The sequence below is a fragment of the Psilocybe cubensis genome, chromosome 10, assembly GCF_017499595.1.
Source record: "Psilocybe cubensis strain MGC-MH-2018 chromosome 10, whole genome shotgun sequence".
NCBI classification, from domain to species: Eukaryota; Fungi; Basidiomycota; class Agaricomycetes; order Agaricales; family Agrocybaceae; genus Psilocybe; species Psilocybe cubensis.
In genome coordinates, this window is record NC_063008.1 from 857,404 (window position 1) to 873,074 (window position 15,671).

General features: G+C 45.4%; 8 protein-coding genes across 8 annotated transcripts; 2 read left to right on the top strand and 6 right to left on the bottom strand.

Moving 5' to 3' along the window:
- Window positions 1-134: 134 nt before the first annotated feature.
- On the bottom strand, window positions 135-1,757 carry JR316_0010568 (uncharacterized protein; the record flags this gene model as incomplete). Its single annotated transcript, XM_047896234.1, has 5 exons — window positions 135-836; window positions 913-1,118; window positions 1,181-1,223; window positions 1,278-1,554; window positions 1,606-1,757. The coding sequence occupies 5 exons, from the start codon at window positions 1,755-1,757 to the stop codon at window positions 135-137; spliced, it is 1,380 nt and encodes a 459-aa protein (XP_047744279.1).
- A 687-nt stretch (window positions 1,758-2,444) lies between these two features.
- Window positions 2,445-3,276, bottom strand: JR316_0010569 (uncharacterized protein; the record flags this gene model as incomplete). Its single annotated transcript, XM_047896235.1, has 4 exons — window positions 2,445-2,674; window positions 2,734-2,773; window positions 2,847-3,084; window positions 3,143-3,276. 4 exons carry the CDS (start codon window positions 3,274-3,276, stop codon window positions 2,445-2,447), a joined length of 642 nt encoding a protein of 213 aa, XP_047744280.1.
- A 471-nt stretch (window positions 3,277-3,747) lies between these two features.
- JR316_0010570 (uncharacterized protein) lies at window positions 3,748-5,625 on the bottom strand (the record flags this gene model as incomplete). Its single annotated transcript, XM_047896236.1, has 8 exons — window positions 3,748-3,876; window positions 3,954-4,124; window positions 4,181-4,404; window positions 4,462-4,552; window positions 4,579-4,831; window positions 4,909-5,035; window positions 5,265-5,451; window positions 5,542-5,625. 8 exons carry the CDS (start codon window positions 5,623-5,625, stop codon window positions 3,748-3,750), a joined length of 1,266 nt encoding a protein of 421 aa, XP_047744281.1.
- A 137-nt stretch (window positions 5,626-5,762) lies between these two features.
- Window positions 5,763-6,722, top strand: JR316_0010571 (uncharacterized protein; the record flags this gene model as incomplete). The annotated part of the gene is made up of 4 exons (XM_047896237.1): window positions 5,763-5,875; window positions 5,931-6,186; window positions 6,240-6,521; window positions 6,612-6,722. The coding sequence occupies 4 exons, from the start codon at window positions 5,763-5,765 to the stop codon at window positions 6,720-6,722; spliced, it is 762 nt and encodes a 253-aa protein (XP_047744282.1).
- Window positions 6,723-7,338: 616 nt separating this feature from the next.
- On the bottom strand, window positions 7,339-8,057 carry JR316_0010572 (OV-16 antigen; the record flags this gene model as incomplete). The annotated part of the gene is made up of 3 exons (XM_047896238.1): window positions 7,339-7,496; window positions 7,568-7,697; window positions 7,752-8,057. 3 exons carry the CDS (start codon window positions 8,055-8,057, stop codon window positions 7,339-7,341), a joined length of 594 nt encoding a protein of 197 aa, XP_047744283.1.
- A 1,162-nt stretch (window positions 8,058-9,219) lies between these two features.
- Window positions 9,220-11,728, top strand: JR316_0010573 (Alpha-amylase; the record flags this gene model as incomplete). The annotated part of the gene is made up of 17 exons (XM_047896239.1): window positions 9,220-9,418; window positions 9,471-9,576; window positions 9,624-9,667; window positions 9,717-9,814; window positions 9,869-9,963; window positions 10,014-10,114; window positions 10,165-10,284; window positions 10,338-10,350; window positions 10,416-10,486; window positions 10,535-10,590; window positions 10,648-10,789; window positions 10,848-11,006; window positions 11,062-11,194; window positions 11,263-11,425; window positions 11,477-11,533; window positions 11,592-11,696; window positions 11,723-11,728. 17 exons carry the CDS (start codon window positions 9,220-9,222, stop codon window positions 11,726-11,728), a joined length of 1,668 nt encoding a protein of 555 aa, XP_047744284.1.
- A 279-nt stretch (window positions 11,729-12,007) lies between these two features.
- On the bottom strand, window positions 12,008-12,931 carry JR316_0010574 (putative endo-beta-1,4-glucanase D; the record flags this gene model as incomplete). The annotated part of the gene is made up of 6 exons (XM_047896240.1): window positions 12,008-12,037; window positions 12,099-12,148; window positions 12,204-12,345; window positions 12,401-12,499; window positions 12,552-12,826; window positions 12,874-12,931. 6 exons carry the CDS (start codon window positions 12,929-12,931, stop codon window positions 12,008-12,010), a joined length of 654 nt encoding a protein of 217 aa, XP_047744285.1.
- A 1,101-nt stretch (window positions 12,932-14,032) lies between these two features.
- Window positions 14,033-15,353, bottom strand: JR316_0010575 (uncharacterized protein; the record flags this gene model as incomplete). Its single annotated transcript, XM_047896241.1, has 3 exons — window positions 14,033-14,869; window positions 14,915-15,232; window positions 15,303-15,353. 3 exons carry the CDS (start codon window positions 15,351-15,353, stop codon window positions 14,033-14,035), a joined length of 1,206 nt encoding a protein of 401 aa, XP_047744286.1.
- Window positions 15,354-15,671: the final 318 nt, after the last annotated feature.

The following is a 15,671-nucleotide window of genomic DNA, read 5'->3' on the forward strand; positions in this document are numbered from 1 at the left end:
ATTCGAGGCAAGGTCATTCTACTTTATTTCCGTCGCCATTTGCATTTACGTGTATCTATTCATCTTTTACAAGTAATATAGGCATGATGGCAGTCTCAACATTTGCTTGAATCCATACCGATAATGCCCACCGTTCACATAATTATACAACATTTGCATCCCTCCTCTTTGGGTCTCTTCGGCTCCTCAATTCGATTTTCCTCTTCCTTTACTCTCTGCTCTTTGGATCTCTTTGCCTCTTCAAATTCCTTTGCCGCCTGTACTCTTTGTTCCTCGAGTTTCTTCGCCTCCAGGATTCTCCTTGCTTCCTCCGCTCTTTGCTCCTCAAGTCTTCGTGTTTTTTCAAACATCATTTCCTCTTCAATTCTCTGTTGTTCTGCCTTCTCGTCTCTCCTGGTCTCCTCGATTCTCCTGGTCTCCTCGATTCTCCTGGCTTCCTCGATTCTCCTGGTCTCCTCGATTCTCCTGGCCTCCTCGATTCTCCTGGCCTCCTCGATTCTCCTGGCCTCCTCGATTCTGTTCTCCTCCTCGACTCTCCTTGCCTCCTCAACTCTGCTCTCCTTCTCGATTCTGCACACCTCTTCAATCCTCCTGGCCTCCTCGATTTTTGCCTCCTCAATTCTCGCCTCCTCGATTCTCCTTGCTTCCTCTTCTATTCTCTCAGCCTCTATTACCCTCGCCTCCTCTATCCTCATCTCCTCGATTCTCCTTGCCTCCCTCTCAACTCTCTCGTCCTCTTCTCTTCTTATTTCATTGTACTCAGTCAGTTCAATTCTGGCAGCAATGGCCTGTGCAAATTCGAATGTCCCCTGGTTCGTATCCTCAATGTACTTCATCTACAATTAAGGATTTATAATCAGACACATACAGGGTACTGTGATACAGCGATATCTGCAGAGTCAAAATGGTCACCTTGTCCGTATACTGCAAGTATGCTAATTCGATGTCTTTCCAGGTAGTCTTGATCGCGTCAACGTTGTTATGTGAGTCGGTGCCTCTGATTTCAGTCATTTTGAGGCTTAGGTATTTGTGGATCATGCCGGCTTTGGTCCACCAACGGATGTAAATTGTCATGCATTTCTGCAAGTCTTCGAGGACAAAATCCACAGCCTCGAGAGCTACGAATCAAAATGAGCATATCAAAACTAGTCAATCCGAACAACGGTTGGTGAGTGCTAACTTTCTATCTTATTGCTTCCTTGTTTTCGAAACCCCTGGATGGCCTGGTGCAGAGGTTAAATGACTCATTTACGATATTTGTACGACACGTAACTTACTTTTTTGATCCCGTTCTGTACTTCGCGAAAATTTCTGGCCGTCTGCTCAGCTTCACTTGCTCCTTGAGAAATAAGCCTCTCCATCTGCTCCATGTAGTGCTCATAATCCTCATTTTCGGATGGGTTTACGTCCCCATTGTTGAACATTTCCAGATGTTCGGCTACGCCAACCCCGTCTCGTGCCGCTGCATGACCCGTCTCGGCTGCCTGAACTCCATTGCGATGCGCCTCAGCAAAACGCCCTATGTGACGACCAATTGGGTGCGTCGACAACGATCTAGCATTACTTCTTAATAACGGTTTGACGCCTACTAAATTGAAGGCTTACTCTGGCGTGGAGTTGGACGTCGCTGTTGATGACCTCCAAGTGTCCAAAGATTTCAGAAATTTATTCATCGACTTCTCGATAGCCGTCAGCTGTGCTTGGTGGGCATCTTGCGTCGCCACTAAGTCGGCATTCTGAGTACTGACAAGTTCCATTGAAAACTATTGGTTGTTAGTGATGGCAGTGTGTTGTTGGGGGAGTGTGGTTTGATTGAACAACATACATAGCTGCTAATGATGTTTAAAGTATACCAGTTAATCATCATTGTTACCGAACCCTCATGTCCCTGCAAGCCGCCGGGTGATCTCTCTCCGCGCACGATGTCTGAAACACAATTAATATGCATGAGGACGACTAATTAAAACCTTTGGGTTTTGGCGGTTACAAACACGTTTTCAACCAACTCGCCTTGCCCAGAGCACGTCATTCAACACCAACATGTGGCAATGACCGTCTTGCTTCTGCAACACAAGTTTCACTCTCAAAATCATAAAACGTTGCAAGGGTGGGAATGCATTACTCTATACAGCATGGCCACGACCAGAGCTGGAGGTTCAAAGTCGGTTGTAGAATTCCCAAAAATTCTTTCTTGTGCAAATTGTACATTGTTGCATGCAACAAAATATTAATGCGTACATCAAATCAAGCTGATGCACACCCTCTGGCTTAACCAGAACTATGTTATTGTTTCTCTGCCCGCCGACTCAAGTTTCATCTACTTGTTGACATATTACCCGCCAGCGCTTGTTGCAATATCGTTTTGTAGTCAGGATTGAGCTCTGTCAAGTCCTTGATCTGGAGTTCTTATCAGTACTCGCTCAAGTGTGATTGTCTATTGCGAGTCATACCGCAGATGTATAGTCAACATACTGATCCTCCAGCTTCATCCACTCGGCTACCACGGACGCTTCGCGGACTTGATTATACATGGATTGCAACATCATAGTGCGCCTATGCTGGGAGCCGTTCTGCATCTCGAGGCCGTTCCACCAGGAAGCGAATTGAGAAACTTGTTCACTGAATCGCTCCAGGACCGGAATATGACTTTTGAGTGTATCTAGCTGATCTATATCTTTATTATAATGAGTTAGTGTTGTAGTTGGAGAAACGTAAAATCCACAGACACTATACCATGAGTTTCTTCGGGGTCCCTTTTAGCCTGTTCGATGAGCTGGAAAATGACGAGCTCGTCTATGTTAATTGAGCATACACTAGGAGCAAGTCCCCACCTTCATCAAAATTACTCGTACATTCCTAAACTCCTTTTGCGCATCGATTGCGTTCTTCTTTCCACGTTCGGCCCACTTAAGCATGTCCTTCCAATGCTCCTGCGTCCCTTTTTTGTCGCAAGCCTTAGACAAGCGCACAATGGTCAACACTTCTCGCGCAGTGTTAAATCCATATTGAGCTGCGATAATAGACTTGTCAATAGCTATAGCGTACGAACACGCTTGAGCTCTAATCATGGTCCCCGCCTTTGATCTACAAGTTTTATCATCGTTCAACCTTTTTACTTCTAGAAAGAGAGGAACCGACACACCCGCTCTCCTGCCCACTACACCAAGGCACTAGAAGCTCGAAAGACTCTATTGTAGAGTCAACGAGGTCATCTAGATTTAGACGTGAGCTGTCGGGGCATCGGGGAATATTAGATACACCAGAGCCAAATGGCATTTTGTTCGAGAAAGAGAACAAGGAGAAATGGCTTAATGAGCTCTGGGGAAGGAATCCTTTTACCTTTAGGCCCTATTCGGGACCTGGTGCAATCGGTTGCCTGCAGAGGTACACGCTTGAACCTCAAGGCACGTCACCCTTCACGTATGACAGTGTCCAGCACTAAGTCCCAACCCCACGACGGATGTAGTGGACCAGAAGGAAACCATGTTTTCTTCGGCGGTTATTAACAAACCAGACACGGTGGTGACCACAAGGCATACCACGCTCTATTGCCTTAAATACTGCCAAGGTAAAAATAGTAGAATCTCGTCACCAGTCTGCTTCCTACACTAGATTATAGCCTAATTTTGTGGCGCTGCGTGTAAACATGAAAAGTTTCAGAAAGCAAAACCCTGCCTACATCGCTCTCGTCAGGCATATGGAAAGATCGACATCGAATCATTCTGCTCGCAGTAGCGTCCCTAATCACTACTGTGATTTGGCTCCCCGTGCCTTCCCTCCTGAATCTTGCTCATCGTACATGATTGATGCTTCAGCCCAATAAAATGTAGGAACCGTTCCCTCTTGCCCATGGTACTTGAATGGCGTGCCAGATGCCTGTACGAAATTGCAATAGGAATGAAGAGTAAGGCAGTGGGGTCGCCTGTGTTTAAATGGGTTGATGGAAAAGGGACTTGGTCATTTGCTAGACGTCGAGATGACGGGGGTGGAATTAACTGATCTGAATGTGTTCCATCGTACCCGTCATGGAAGCCTGTAAAGTCCGAGGTTGCTTTTTGGTGCTCCTCAAGAAACTGGAAAGCATTCTTTCTGAAATCAGAGTTGGTGTCTTGAATGTGCTGTATCTATTTGAACAAGGCTTGTATGAGATAAATCGAATTGCAGGCAGAAAGATGCCTACCCTGTCGGTGTAAAACACATACTCCTGACGTAACTCTTTCCACTTGGTAAGAACATCATTATTGCGAATTTTATTGTAATTGGTAGCGACGTGAGTTTGCCGTGTGACTTGGGATTTGTGGCTCATGTAAATCGTATTCCACCAGGAAATGTACGAGGAAATACAGGCAGAGAACCTTTCGAGCAGAGATACGCCATCTTCGAATTCTTTCAATCGCGTTTCATCTGTGCGTGAATTGTATTTTGTCAGCAACATTCTGAAATACCCACTTCTTTACTGACTCGACGATGCCGTTTCATATTGGTTCAGATTTATATTCTTCTTCGCATCTTGGACAAGCTGTATTTTAGGTTGGGTCAGAAGAGCCAACCACTTCGTAATGGAAAAGAAATACATACCTGTCCCACCACGATTCGTACATTTCGGAATTCAGCCTTGGCTCTTTCTGCGTTCCCTTCTGCCTGATGGGCCAAGTCGACCATGCCCCGAAGATACTCTTGACGGTCCGCATCGTTGCTTGAGCCGAGAGACGCCGCGAATGCTATGACTTCGTCGCAGAAGGTGTATCCTTTCTGAGCTGCCGTAATGCTAAAGTCTATCGCTGTGATATAAGAAAGCGCTTGAGATTTGATCGGTTTGAAGACCTCATGACTGGTGTAATGCAATGGTAAGAAACATATATGAAATAACGAGAAATTAAGAATGACCAAGGTTGTGAAGAGCAAAACCAGGGACGTAATAGCTTGTAGATGTTTGATGTCGATTCCGCCAAATCACGAAGGCAAATATCAGTGGAAGGGGAGTCCAGACTGACTTGTATGATTTCCATAAAGTTGAACAAGCTTGTGTGAGCTACTGAGGGAAAGAGAAGAAAAAAAAGGTGTGTAGAAATACTTACTGGCGGTATAATAAATGAACCAATGACGATAAAATTGTGTCCTTTGGATCTATTCTCCGCGGAGTGCAAGGAACCTTTAATTAGTACGGGTCAGATCATATGGGCGACTCCAAGTCGTTCAGATCGATGGATGAGGACTTCCTCTGTCAAATGTCGTAACCCACAGAGCTTTCAGCCTTGTCTAACATGCGCAGTACATGTGCCACTTGCTGGACATTCCGAACGAAAACCGATGGACATCTTCGATCTCCACTCCTGTACCCTTGTGGATGGGTGTCTGCCCATTGAGGAAAATACGGGCGCTAAGTGGCTCTTGAAACTTGATTGTGACCTCTGGGACTCCAGGAGTTACTTCATTGTAAAGGCGTGTGTACTAATATATATGGGCGGTTGAAACAGCGTGCAGGCCTGCACCACACCATTAATTTCATTAATAAGCCGGTGAAGTCGGCAATTTGCGCACATGTTCCGTCTGCTTCTGGCCGACTTCGTAAGGGCTCTTTTCGTCGACGTTGAGTTGGGAGGCCTTATCAACAACTAGTACCATGCGTGATACACGTTCAATGCATCATGACGTATACACTGTGAAGAAGTTCTTTAGCGCCTTCACTTCCAGGGGTCTTTCGATACCTGCCATCCATCCTCCGATACACATACAGCAAAAGAGATATCCCGCCTCTCAAAATGTCCCTGTATGTTAAACTAGAGACGCCAGGAGCATTCGACTTTGCGGCATTTACACGCGCAACTCGCGGCACGTTAGCTTTACTTGCTTCCTTGCTCAAGTTCCAAAAATGGTACGCACTTTTCTGAATATGAATCTTGCCAGTGATCACAGAATTATGACGCCAGTGACCCTACTGTATTGGGACAGATTGAGGCCCAGGTTTCTGGATTTGTAAAAGCAATTAGACTGGGAACAAGCGCTGCCCAATGCGGATTCACCACAGCAGAAGATATCCTGATTCTCTCCGAACTTGTACAATCAACTACCCTGGAGGAGCGTCGTGAATATCTCAATGGAACTCTTGAGCTCGCAGATCAAGCCTACTCTCAAAGCAAAGAAGCTCAACAAGTATTTAGGCAAGTGAGGACCGAGATCATGTCTGTGAGTAATGACATAAATTCTCGTGTTGAAACGCAAACGATACTTTATGTTAGATTGTCGGAAAGCTCAACAGCGTGGAGACTGTTTCCAAACCCTCTAGTTCGGCGACTCGGACTTCTTTAGAAGGCCGTCTACGCGGAATTGAAGCACTGGATAGTTTTGAAAAGCACATATCAGCATTAGCAGATTGGTGGGACTGGATCAAAATTGAAACGAAGGTTCAGCGAAACGGTAGATCTGCTATCGTCGACTTCGATGACTCGTCTTTAAGAGAAAGATCCGTCATTGATCGATGGAAATTACTGCGAGTACAGTTCTTGGATTACACCAATATGGTAAGCGTCATTCCTCGATTTATCGATGAAATTTGTTTGTAGTATTCTCAACAATGATACAGGTGGGCCAATTGGAGGATTCTTATCCAGAGCTCTTTTCAAAATCCTATCAAATTTCGACTACATATCAAAGACCAGAGCAGAAAGGTTACCAGGATTCGCGACATGTATTTTTTCGACAGGATTTACGTCGCGCTCTAAATGCCATCAAACGATCTTCGAGACAAGGAATCTGTCTATGCATAATCATCTAAGCCATAGAGTTTAACAACGATTTACAACGATCTTCGCTTGCCTTCACCGACATAATTATTTGTATATAAAATGTTATCAACCTTTGGCATTACTGTCTGTATCTGTTTGTATTCTCTAGACATCAGTGTACCAGTTATTAGTATGATATTATAACAAGGTTTCTTTTGACACGTCTAAGGTCTCCAACCCAACTTGTTTTCGGTAATGGGTAGGATTGCGAAGAATCCAAGTTTGAAGTAGACAATGTTGAGGTAGATCATTGCACTTTAACACGTGCGCCATGACCGCCTACCCCAAGCCTGGTACCCTCACGGCGGGTTACCAGACACGTTTAAATTTACCTTTTTCCAGCAATCAAGAAATAAGACGATCGAGACTTGGGCGTCACGGACATCGACATTGATTGTTGTAACCAGTTGACACCAATTTATAGGCCAAACGAAGCTAACAAACTTGGTACCATTTTTTCCGAATTATGCGCTCAGTGATACATGGATTGCAATTTGGAGCGCAGGGAAGTAAAATAATTATTGCATGGTGTGAAGTCATCAACAGAATGTTTTCAAACGTGTGCATTGACCTCCGTTTCAAAGAAATTGACACCGACTAATTTGAGCTTACACTGATGTGCAAACTTCATAGCATCCCATTTCGACCGACTACCAGGTTCAGCTTTGCGTTCTATCGCATTGTCTGGAATCGAAACCCCTTCTGGTGGCTCTTTGAAAAGCAGGAATACTTGAACGAGATAGGTCAAAGCTTGCATATGGAAATACTGGATTAACTCTCACCATATCTGTGAAGGCCAGAACCTGCAGGAGGTTCAGGGGGGTAATATGGGGTGATAGTAAGTCCTGAATTCGCTATAATTTCTCCTTGGGGACTGCTGGCTGACACAGTAGGTAAACTGAGACCGGAAACCTGTAATATACAGACGTCAAACAGGAGCCTTTATTGACGCATTTCAGTACTTACTATCCAATGTCTCCATTGACCAAATTTCGGATCTTTTCTGGAAGGGGCGTCGGGGTCTGTCATGACCAGAGTATAGCGAGCCTCGTCATTGGAAACGAAGGTCGGGAGAAGTCTGATTCGAGGTTCATTGATCGTCGCATCGCGCGGGACCGTGGAACCTGGAACCTTTACTTCTGTTCCATTGGAAGGCCACACGACAGAAAAAAATATGTTTGGAGCGAAAGTGCTAGAGGCTGGGATAACATCTGGAATCACCTGCCCGGATTTGAGATGCTTGATGCAATCTGTAACTTGAGTGTCGGTCATTATGATGATGAGCAGGTAAGGGTAAACTTGAAGAAATAGATGGAATATTTGAGCATACCTTCGATGGATTCATATTACATTCCTGTCTGAAACCTTTCAGATTACAAACTTTTGTCTGAAGAATGACGAAATGTTCTTGATCCTATATCGAATGTGCGACCAAACGCTTCCGAAGCCGGTTCCTCTCACTATCTAAAGATATCCTATCCAGAAACTTCTTGTAAATCGTCATGCGGGGTGTTACCCCGCCTCCACAAAATCTATTCCCCGGTTGGTTCTACCCAGCCTGAGGACTAACGCTTGACAGTAAAGTATCATTTTATAACGGATATGTCGATTGCGTTCTGCATGGACTTCGCCAAAATCAGAGCTAGTAAAGATCGACGACGATGTAAATAGTTGACGGACAGACTCACCTATGCAATATGTCTATAACAAAGAAGCTTGGAACGTAGTATGGAAAGCTGGCCTGCGCATGCCGCGTGATGGCCGATCATGCTAAGAGATCTAAGCTAGTACAGGTTTCCAGCTTTCCATACTTAGGAACGGAATAGAGATGGCAAAGATTGTTCAGCAAAATGCTCCACTTAGTGTTAACTCTACCTATAGAAAGGCCATTGCGAAGCTATTGCAGTCTAGTAACCAGCCGCTTTTCCTGAAACGTCTACAATTCACGGTACATAGAGATTACACATACATCGGTCCTAAGCAACTACTCCTACCGGAGGGCGAACTCACGCTCAATTCCCACGTGTCGCTCGCGTTTCCGACAATTTTGTTGTCACCAGTTGAACTCGAACCTCCATGGGCAAGGATTCCGCAAAGTCTCCAGGTACGTATTTCCTCGCCCTCGGGATTTGGTGACATATCGGCGTTTATCAGAACGGGCCTGATGGCTGGAAATTTGTTCCACTCTGCACATTGTCCTACCTGTCAAATGATCAAACTTTTATTCGGGAACACCTGTTCTTCAGACTTTCATGGCCAAAAATACGGTAGTGTAGCGACAGTTCGGAGTCGCCTGATATCAATGACTAGTTCTATTTCTTTTCGCCGTCATACCTAGATCGGAGGCTACCGTCGAAGTGACGTTTAAATAGTGCTTCGTTTCGCAACATTCATCCAGCTCTCTAGTTCTGTGCTCTCTCCCCCTTTCGCAGTAATGGGCATTATCAAGTTAACCTCTCTGTTAGGGCTATTTTCCTATGCCGTTGCAGGCCCTGTTTGGTCAAATTCCAGCCTCGATGCTCGGGCCACATCTTCAAAGTCGGTCATCATTCAAATGTTTGAATGGACTTGGGATAGCGTCGCAGCAGAATGCACCAGTTTTATTGGTCCTGCCGGCTATGGTTTCGTCCAAGGTGTGTACACTCAACTATGTGACTGGTATCACATTCTTACTATTGAATTTAGTCAGCCCTCCCCAGGAACACATTACCGGCTCTCAATGGTGGACTGATTACCAACCTGTCTCCTATATTCTAACTTCCAAGCGCGGTAACCGCTCTCAATTCCAAAAGTCAGTAATTCTTCCGACGTTTATGGGTGAACCTAATTTTGTGGCAGCATGATTGCGACATGCCATGCTGCTGGTGTTAAAGTTATTGCAGGTAACTGTGTCATCAGGTGTATATCACCGCGGTTCTGAATGATTTGTAGATACCATTTTCAACCATATGGCTGGAGTCGACTCCGGAACGGGGGTGGCTGGAAGCTCTTTCACCCATTACGTCTATCCTGGAATTTATCAAAATCAGGTCAAAAGCATTATATATTCTTTAGTACGTCTACTGATGATCTAACGTTCACAGGACTTCCACCATTGCGGACTCGAGCCAGGGGACGATATTGTCAACTACGATAACCGCCTTGAAGTCCAAACATGTGAATTGGTTAACTTAGCCGAGTGTGTATATAAATACTAGCGTCTAGTTCATTTGATCTGATCTTTTCTAGTCTTGCAACAGATACGGAATACGTTCGATCGCGTCTGGCGCAATACGGGAACGATCTCTTGTCACTCGGTGTGGATGGTCTTAGGCTCGATGCTGCAAAACGTAAGTATCCACAGAATACGAACGGGTGAATTAATTTACATTTGTCACAGATATTGCTGCCACCGATCTTGCAAACATCGTTTCCAGACTCTCTCCTGCTCCTTACATCACCCAAGAGGTTATTTGGGGAGCTGGGGAACCTATACAGCCTTCGGAATATACGGGGATTGGTGAGGCAGTTACATCTAGATAGATATGAATTTGTTTACTCACCATTTGGTAGGAGAGGTACAAGAGTGCGTAGAATGTCTGCCAAGAAATTCATTTAAACAAAAGGCGAACACCTTTGCATTAGATTTAGGTACACAACCGCTCTCAAAAATGCTTTTTCCGGAGGAGGCATTTCGAGTTTGCAGAACCTCGACAATCAAGGTAAGCAATCCTTCGTGATATGAATGACACCTTTTCAACATATATCAGGTTGGGTCTCTGGATCGCAGGCAAATGTATTCGTATCGAATCACGATACTGAAAGAGTGAGTGCTAATCTATCGTGTAAGTGCCTCGTTAAGCTTTTGTAATCATGTGAATAGAACGGGGATTCGTTAAACATCAACTCTCCCTCTAATACATACATTACTGCTACTATATTTTCGCTGGCCCACCCTTACGGAAGACCCACCATCCTATCAAGCTTCTCCTTTTCAACAACAGACGATGGAGCTCCTAATGGAGGTACTACCATCTCCGAGCTTCTTCAAATTGGTCATGAACTGATGATTCGAGTCCATAGGATCGGGGACATGTAGTGCAACAGGAGGCTCTGCAGGATGGCTCTGCCAACACCGTTTCGTCGCAATAAGCGGTATGGTAGGGTTCCGCAACAATGTCGGAACAGCAGCTCTTACCAATTGGGTTTCTCCTCAATCTGAGCAAATCGCCTTTGGACGGGGTATGTATTTCCGTCTTGATTTTCCCAGGAGCCTCTTTGCTCATCGAGAATTCAGGTGCTCTTGGATTCGTAGCAATTAATAATGCAGATTCCACATGGAGCTCCACCTTCACTACGTCTTTGCCTGATGGATCTTACTGCGATGTGATTAGTGGAAAGTCATCTTCAGGACTGTGTACTGGCACTGGGTATGCATGAGAATCTTTCATTTCACCCTATGAATTTCAATTTCTTACTATGATACCCACCTCTGTAGGATAACTGTCTCGGGTGGGGCATTCACTGCCACAGTACCCGCACGCAGTGCTATTGCCATTCACACCGGTGCACTCGGTGCAGGCTCAGTTGCGACCGTTCCGACACCATCTGGAAGTGTTGCCGTATTATTCCAGGAAACTGCAACCACAACGTTTGGACAGGTGTGCAGCATATCTATCTTTAGGGGATGAGCTAATCGGTTACTTTCGAAGAATATTTTTCTTGTTGGGAGCATTTCCCAACTTGGGTCATGGGCGCCTGCTTCGGCTGTGAGCGCATGTCATTTCAATCGTTTTACAGGTTTCTAAGGGAGTTCCTTGCTTTAAGATTGCTCTTTCTTCAGCGTCGTATCCAGTGTGGACTGTGACGGTATCTCTACCTGCAGGAACAACCTTCCAGTATAAATTTATCAGAAAGAATACTGATGGAAGTGTAAGTGATTCTAAAATATAACAAAGATTTAAACGTTTATACGTCGACCGACCACAGATCACCTGGGAATCAGATCCAAATCGCCAAGCAACTGTTGGAAACTCGGGAACGACGACGCTAACGACATCTTGGAGATGAGCTCTGTTGTCGGCTCATTGGCACGTCCAAACGGATGGCGTCATGATGGCTATATGACGCCAAATATTTATTGAATCACAGTTGAATTTAATTGTTTTCGAAACTACAGATATGAATATTGGTTTTAGTGATGTTTGCGATCCGGCTGGGTCTCCCACAAGCCAATACACTCTTCATCCGCGCCAGGGCCTCGGTCCGGGGACCTAAATCATCAAACAAACATTTAAAAAGCAGTTTGAAGTAACGATCAAGATGAACACGTACGGTGTATGAGGTCGGGACGGGGTTGTAGATGTTGACAGTCAATCCTGGGTCTACAGTACACATACGTCAGGTTGCAAGAAAAATGGATGAGCACCGATATCATACCGGATGCAGAGACATATCCGGGAATGGAGACCTTGGAAGGGTTGCCAGACCCACCGCCAGTGATGTTGATTTGAGCGCAGGAAATATACCATTGAGGTGCACCAGCAACATGGAGACCAATTTGCTCAATGCGCACCAGGTACTGTAAAACAAGAGACCTAAACGACTGTAAAAGTGCGTAATGAAAAATTATTCACCTCTCCAGAAGGAGTGTTCGATGGGATAGTGGTCGTAAGTTGAGCAAGGTTGAAGTCGGTGAAAGTGAATGGGTTGAAGGTGGCACCCCATTCAGCGATCTAGGAGGAAATTGAATATATGATTTTGGTCTGGATATTATATGTAGCTTACCTTGAACCAGTTAGCACCACTGCCATCCCAGCTAGCGACAGATCCAGGAGCCTTGCCGAGGTAGATAGCAGCGGGTCCTTGGTGGTAGAGAGTGTTGTCGAGTTTGAAGCCGATAGTACTGCCGGCAGAAACCGAAACAGTTTGCGACGCAGCTCCGGGAGATACATTGCATCGGACGTCGTTCGACGTAACAGAAGTGACGGGGGAGTTGTTGATGGGTTGACGAACGGCCGCGCTGGAGGTGGTGCTTCCAGCAATCAAGGTGTTCCAGATGTCTAAATAAAATGAGAAAACAAACAGAGAAATCGGTAAAAGTATTTACAGTGAGCGGACGCGCTTTGCGCCAAGATGGCAATACCGACGAGACCAGAGAGCTTCATTTCCAACACTGAGAGATGGGTGACGGGTGAGAGGATGATAGCATTGCTGTCGTCCTGCCCGACATTTTATGGGATGGACCGGAAAAATATCGTTGGTTGTTCGCCGCACAACAGTCTCGTAACGTAGGCGTAAGTCCTTAGACTACTTCCACATTACCCCGCCGAGCCATACGAAGCAGCCTGGACGCTTGTGTTGACATAACACGGTTAAGATACGGATGAACACGATGAGGTCAGTTCCATCCCCAAATTGCCAATGTGCATGGGGAAACTTACGAATCCACCTTGCTCGGGGAAAATGGGGCCGTGGTATCTTGCTGATAGAACCTAAGCTTCCCTGTAAATAGCCGCCGATGATCAGTAGTGATCTAAAGTAGTCTTTAGCAGTCTTTAGCTTACACAAAGTCCTTAAACGAGCCAGAAATGTACCAAATCAAGTTTTGCTTGGCTCCGCCGAATCCATAAAAGAGACTCCACCTCCGGACAATCTCCCTTTTCGGACCTCGTTTATCGCATTATCCTCCTATTCGTTGCTCACCTCGGTATCTTTGAGGCTTGAGTACATTTACACCACATGCCTGTGGTGGCTTATACTCCACTGGAGCATACCCAGCTAGCAACACATTCGCTAACCAAAGTAAGTGTTAGTGCACCGTCTCAGATATTCGCCTGCTGATGCTATATCCATATGTTCCCGGTACAGCCATCACGGCACTTGTAGCTGCTTCGACCCTCTTTTGGGTGTTGATATCTAATGGCCAGCCTGCATACGTGTGTCATTGCTAAATATAATGTCGTGCAGAGGTATTAAATCCTTCTTATTAGACCGGCGAAAATAACTCACCTGATCACAATGTAGCCGGATAGGTCAAGTAGAAAGAAGCCGTAGTTGAACAGTGTCATCGACTGTAGCCAAGGAATCGAGCGAAATTACGTCCAAGGTTTTCTCGAAGTTTCAACAACGTCGATGGTCAGTTTCAGGTGGAGAAGAATATCATTCAGGAGAAGCCACAACAAACATTATCAAGGGTTTGGTTCGTATGGGTAAAAAATTAGCGGTGAAGTAATCTATTGACGTGAACAGTTACCACTATTTTTTTGTTAAGGATTTGCGTAACCCAAAACCTCTTCATCGCCCGTCAGGACTTCATCAGAGTCAAAATCACTACCAGCGAGATCGGAATCAGATATAGTCGAGCTGTCCCCGCGTTCACTGTCCTCCTTCATTGAATCGTCGTCGTCTTGGTTTTCTTTATCACTTTCGTCTTCAGACATATCCTCGTCCGAATGAATATACCAGCGGTCGAGGTGATTGTAAGTAACCCCACTGGTAGTGAAAAATGCTGGATCGTCTCCTTCGAGCTCGGCTTGGTCTGAGTCGTCGTCGGACAAGTCGTAATCGTTGGCATACACAGGGGTGTCAGCGTCATCGTCTGAGGCATACCTGCAGTCCATCATATTGGGGCGGCATATATCCAATTCTCCGCGGAATTTTGGATAGGTAATCCAAATGCCTGGCGATTCTTCTTCAGTGGCCCAGTTACCGGTATCAGGGAGAACGGAAATGTCGTCCAGCAAGCTTTCGACGAATTCCCGACCGTCCACATCTGTTTCTTCAAGTCTTACCCGCCTTCCGAGATAGATTTGCCACACATCGTCATCGTTCATAGCAGGACCCGAGAACTGGTTGAAGATTTCAGGCGGAATGAATGCCGAAATTCCTTCATGTGGGATGAATACTAGGGAAAATAAAGTACACATCTCGGGCGTTGCCCCTCGCCGGAGTAGTTCCTTGTATTCCCCTATGCGAGAGGCATAATCTGCAGGTATTTCGATGCCCTCTTCAATTTCCTTTAGCGGTGTGTCTCCACGAGGAGCAATGTCACGATCAGGATGCTCCAATTGGGACTCCGTCGATGCAAGAATGGAGAATTCGTCCTTTGAAAAGTTAGAACGATAGAGGAAGCACTGACTAAGTCTTACCTCAAGGACCTGGTGAGGCTTTCCACAAAAATGACAAACGCCATCAGTTACCTCCCCTCCACAAGCCGTGTTTGTGCACAGATAGACATCTTCGAATTCCAAGGACTGTATGGGCTCTGGTGGAGCATCATCGTCTGTTTGTTCATCCCCCGTGATCTCGTCCTCGTCGTCCTCGTCGTCCTCGCCGTCTTCCGAATTCTGTATGCTTTCTTCGGCGCTGTCTTCATCCTGCGAGAGATCTTCGGAGTCATTTTTGGCTAAAAGGTTGGTTATGATCGCTTTCAGTCTTTTATTTTCCTCATCTTTGCGTTTGAGTTTCTTAAAAGCCAATAAACATCAGGTTAGTCGATGGTTTCCGAAACACCGGCTAGTAGACATTGTCACTCACCGAATTGGTTAGAATCAATCTCGCTTGAAGGTCTTTGATATTGGTAGACATAAGAGACGCGTGTAGTTGTCCCAGTATCCTTGATTTGACAACAAAGGAGGGTTGTCTGAAGATATTAGTGTCGCGCCAAGCAAGCCCCAAATTTACGCGACGTCTTTGATTGGCAACACCGCTGAAAAATAATAACGCGTAGTTTCCATATCCGTCAACGCTTTCAGGGGTCGTGAAAAGTTAGATGATTCGAAAGGTTGTCGACGCTTAAATGATTGGTACAAGATGTCGCTTTCTGCTCTTCTTTGCATTCATAAATCTGACTACCACAAAGACTAACTATGAGAATACAATAATGATGTTAACGTAGATTATGTG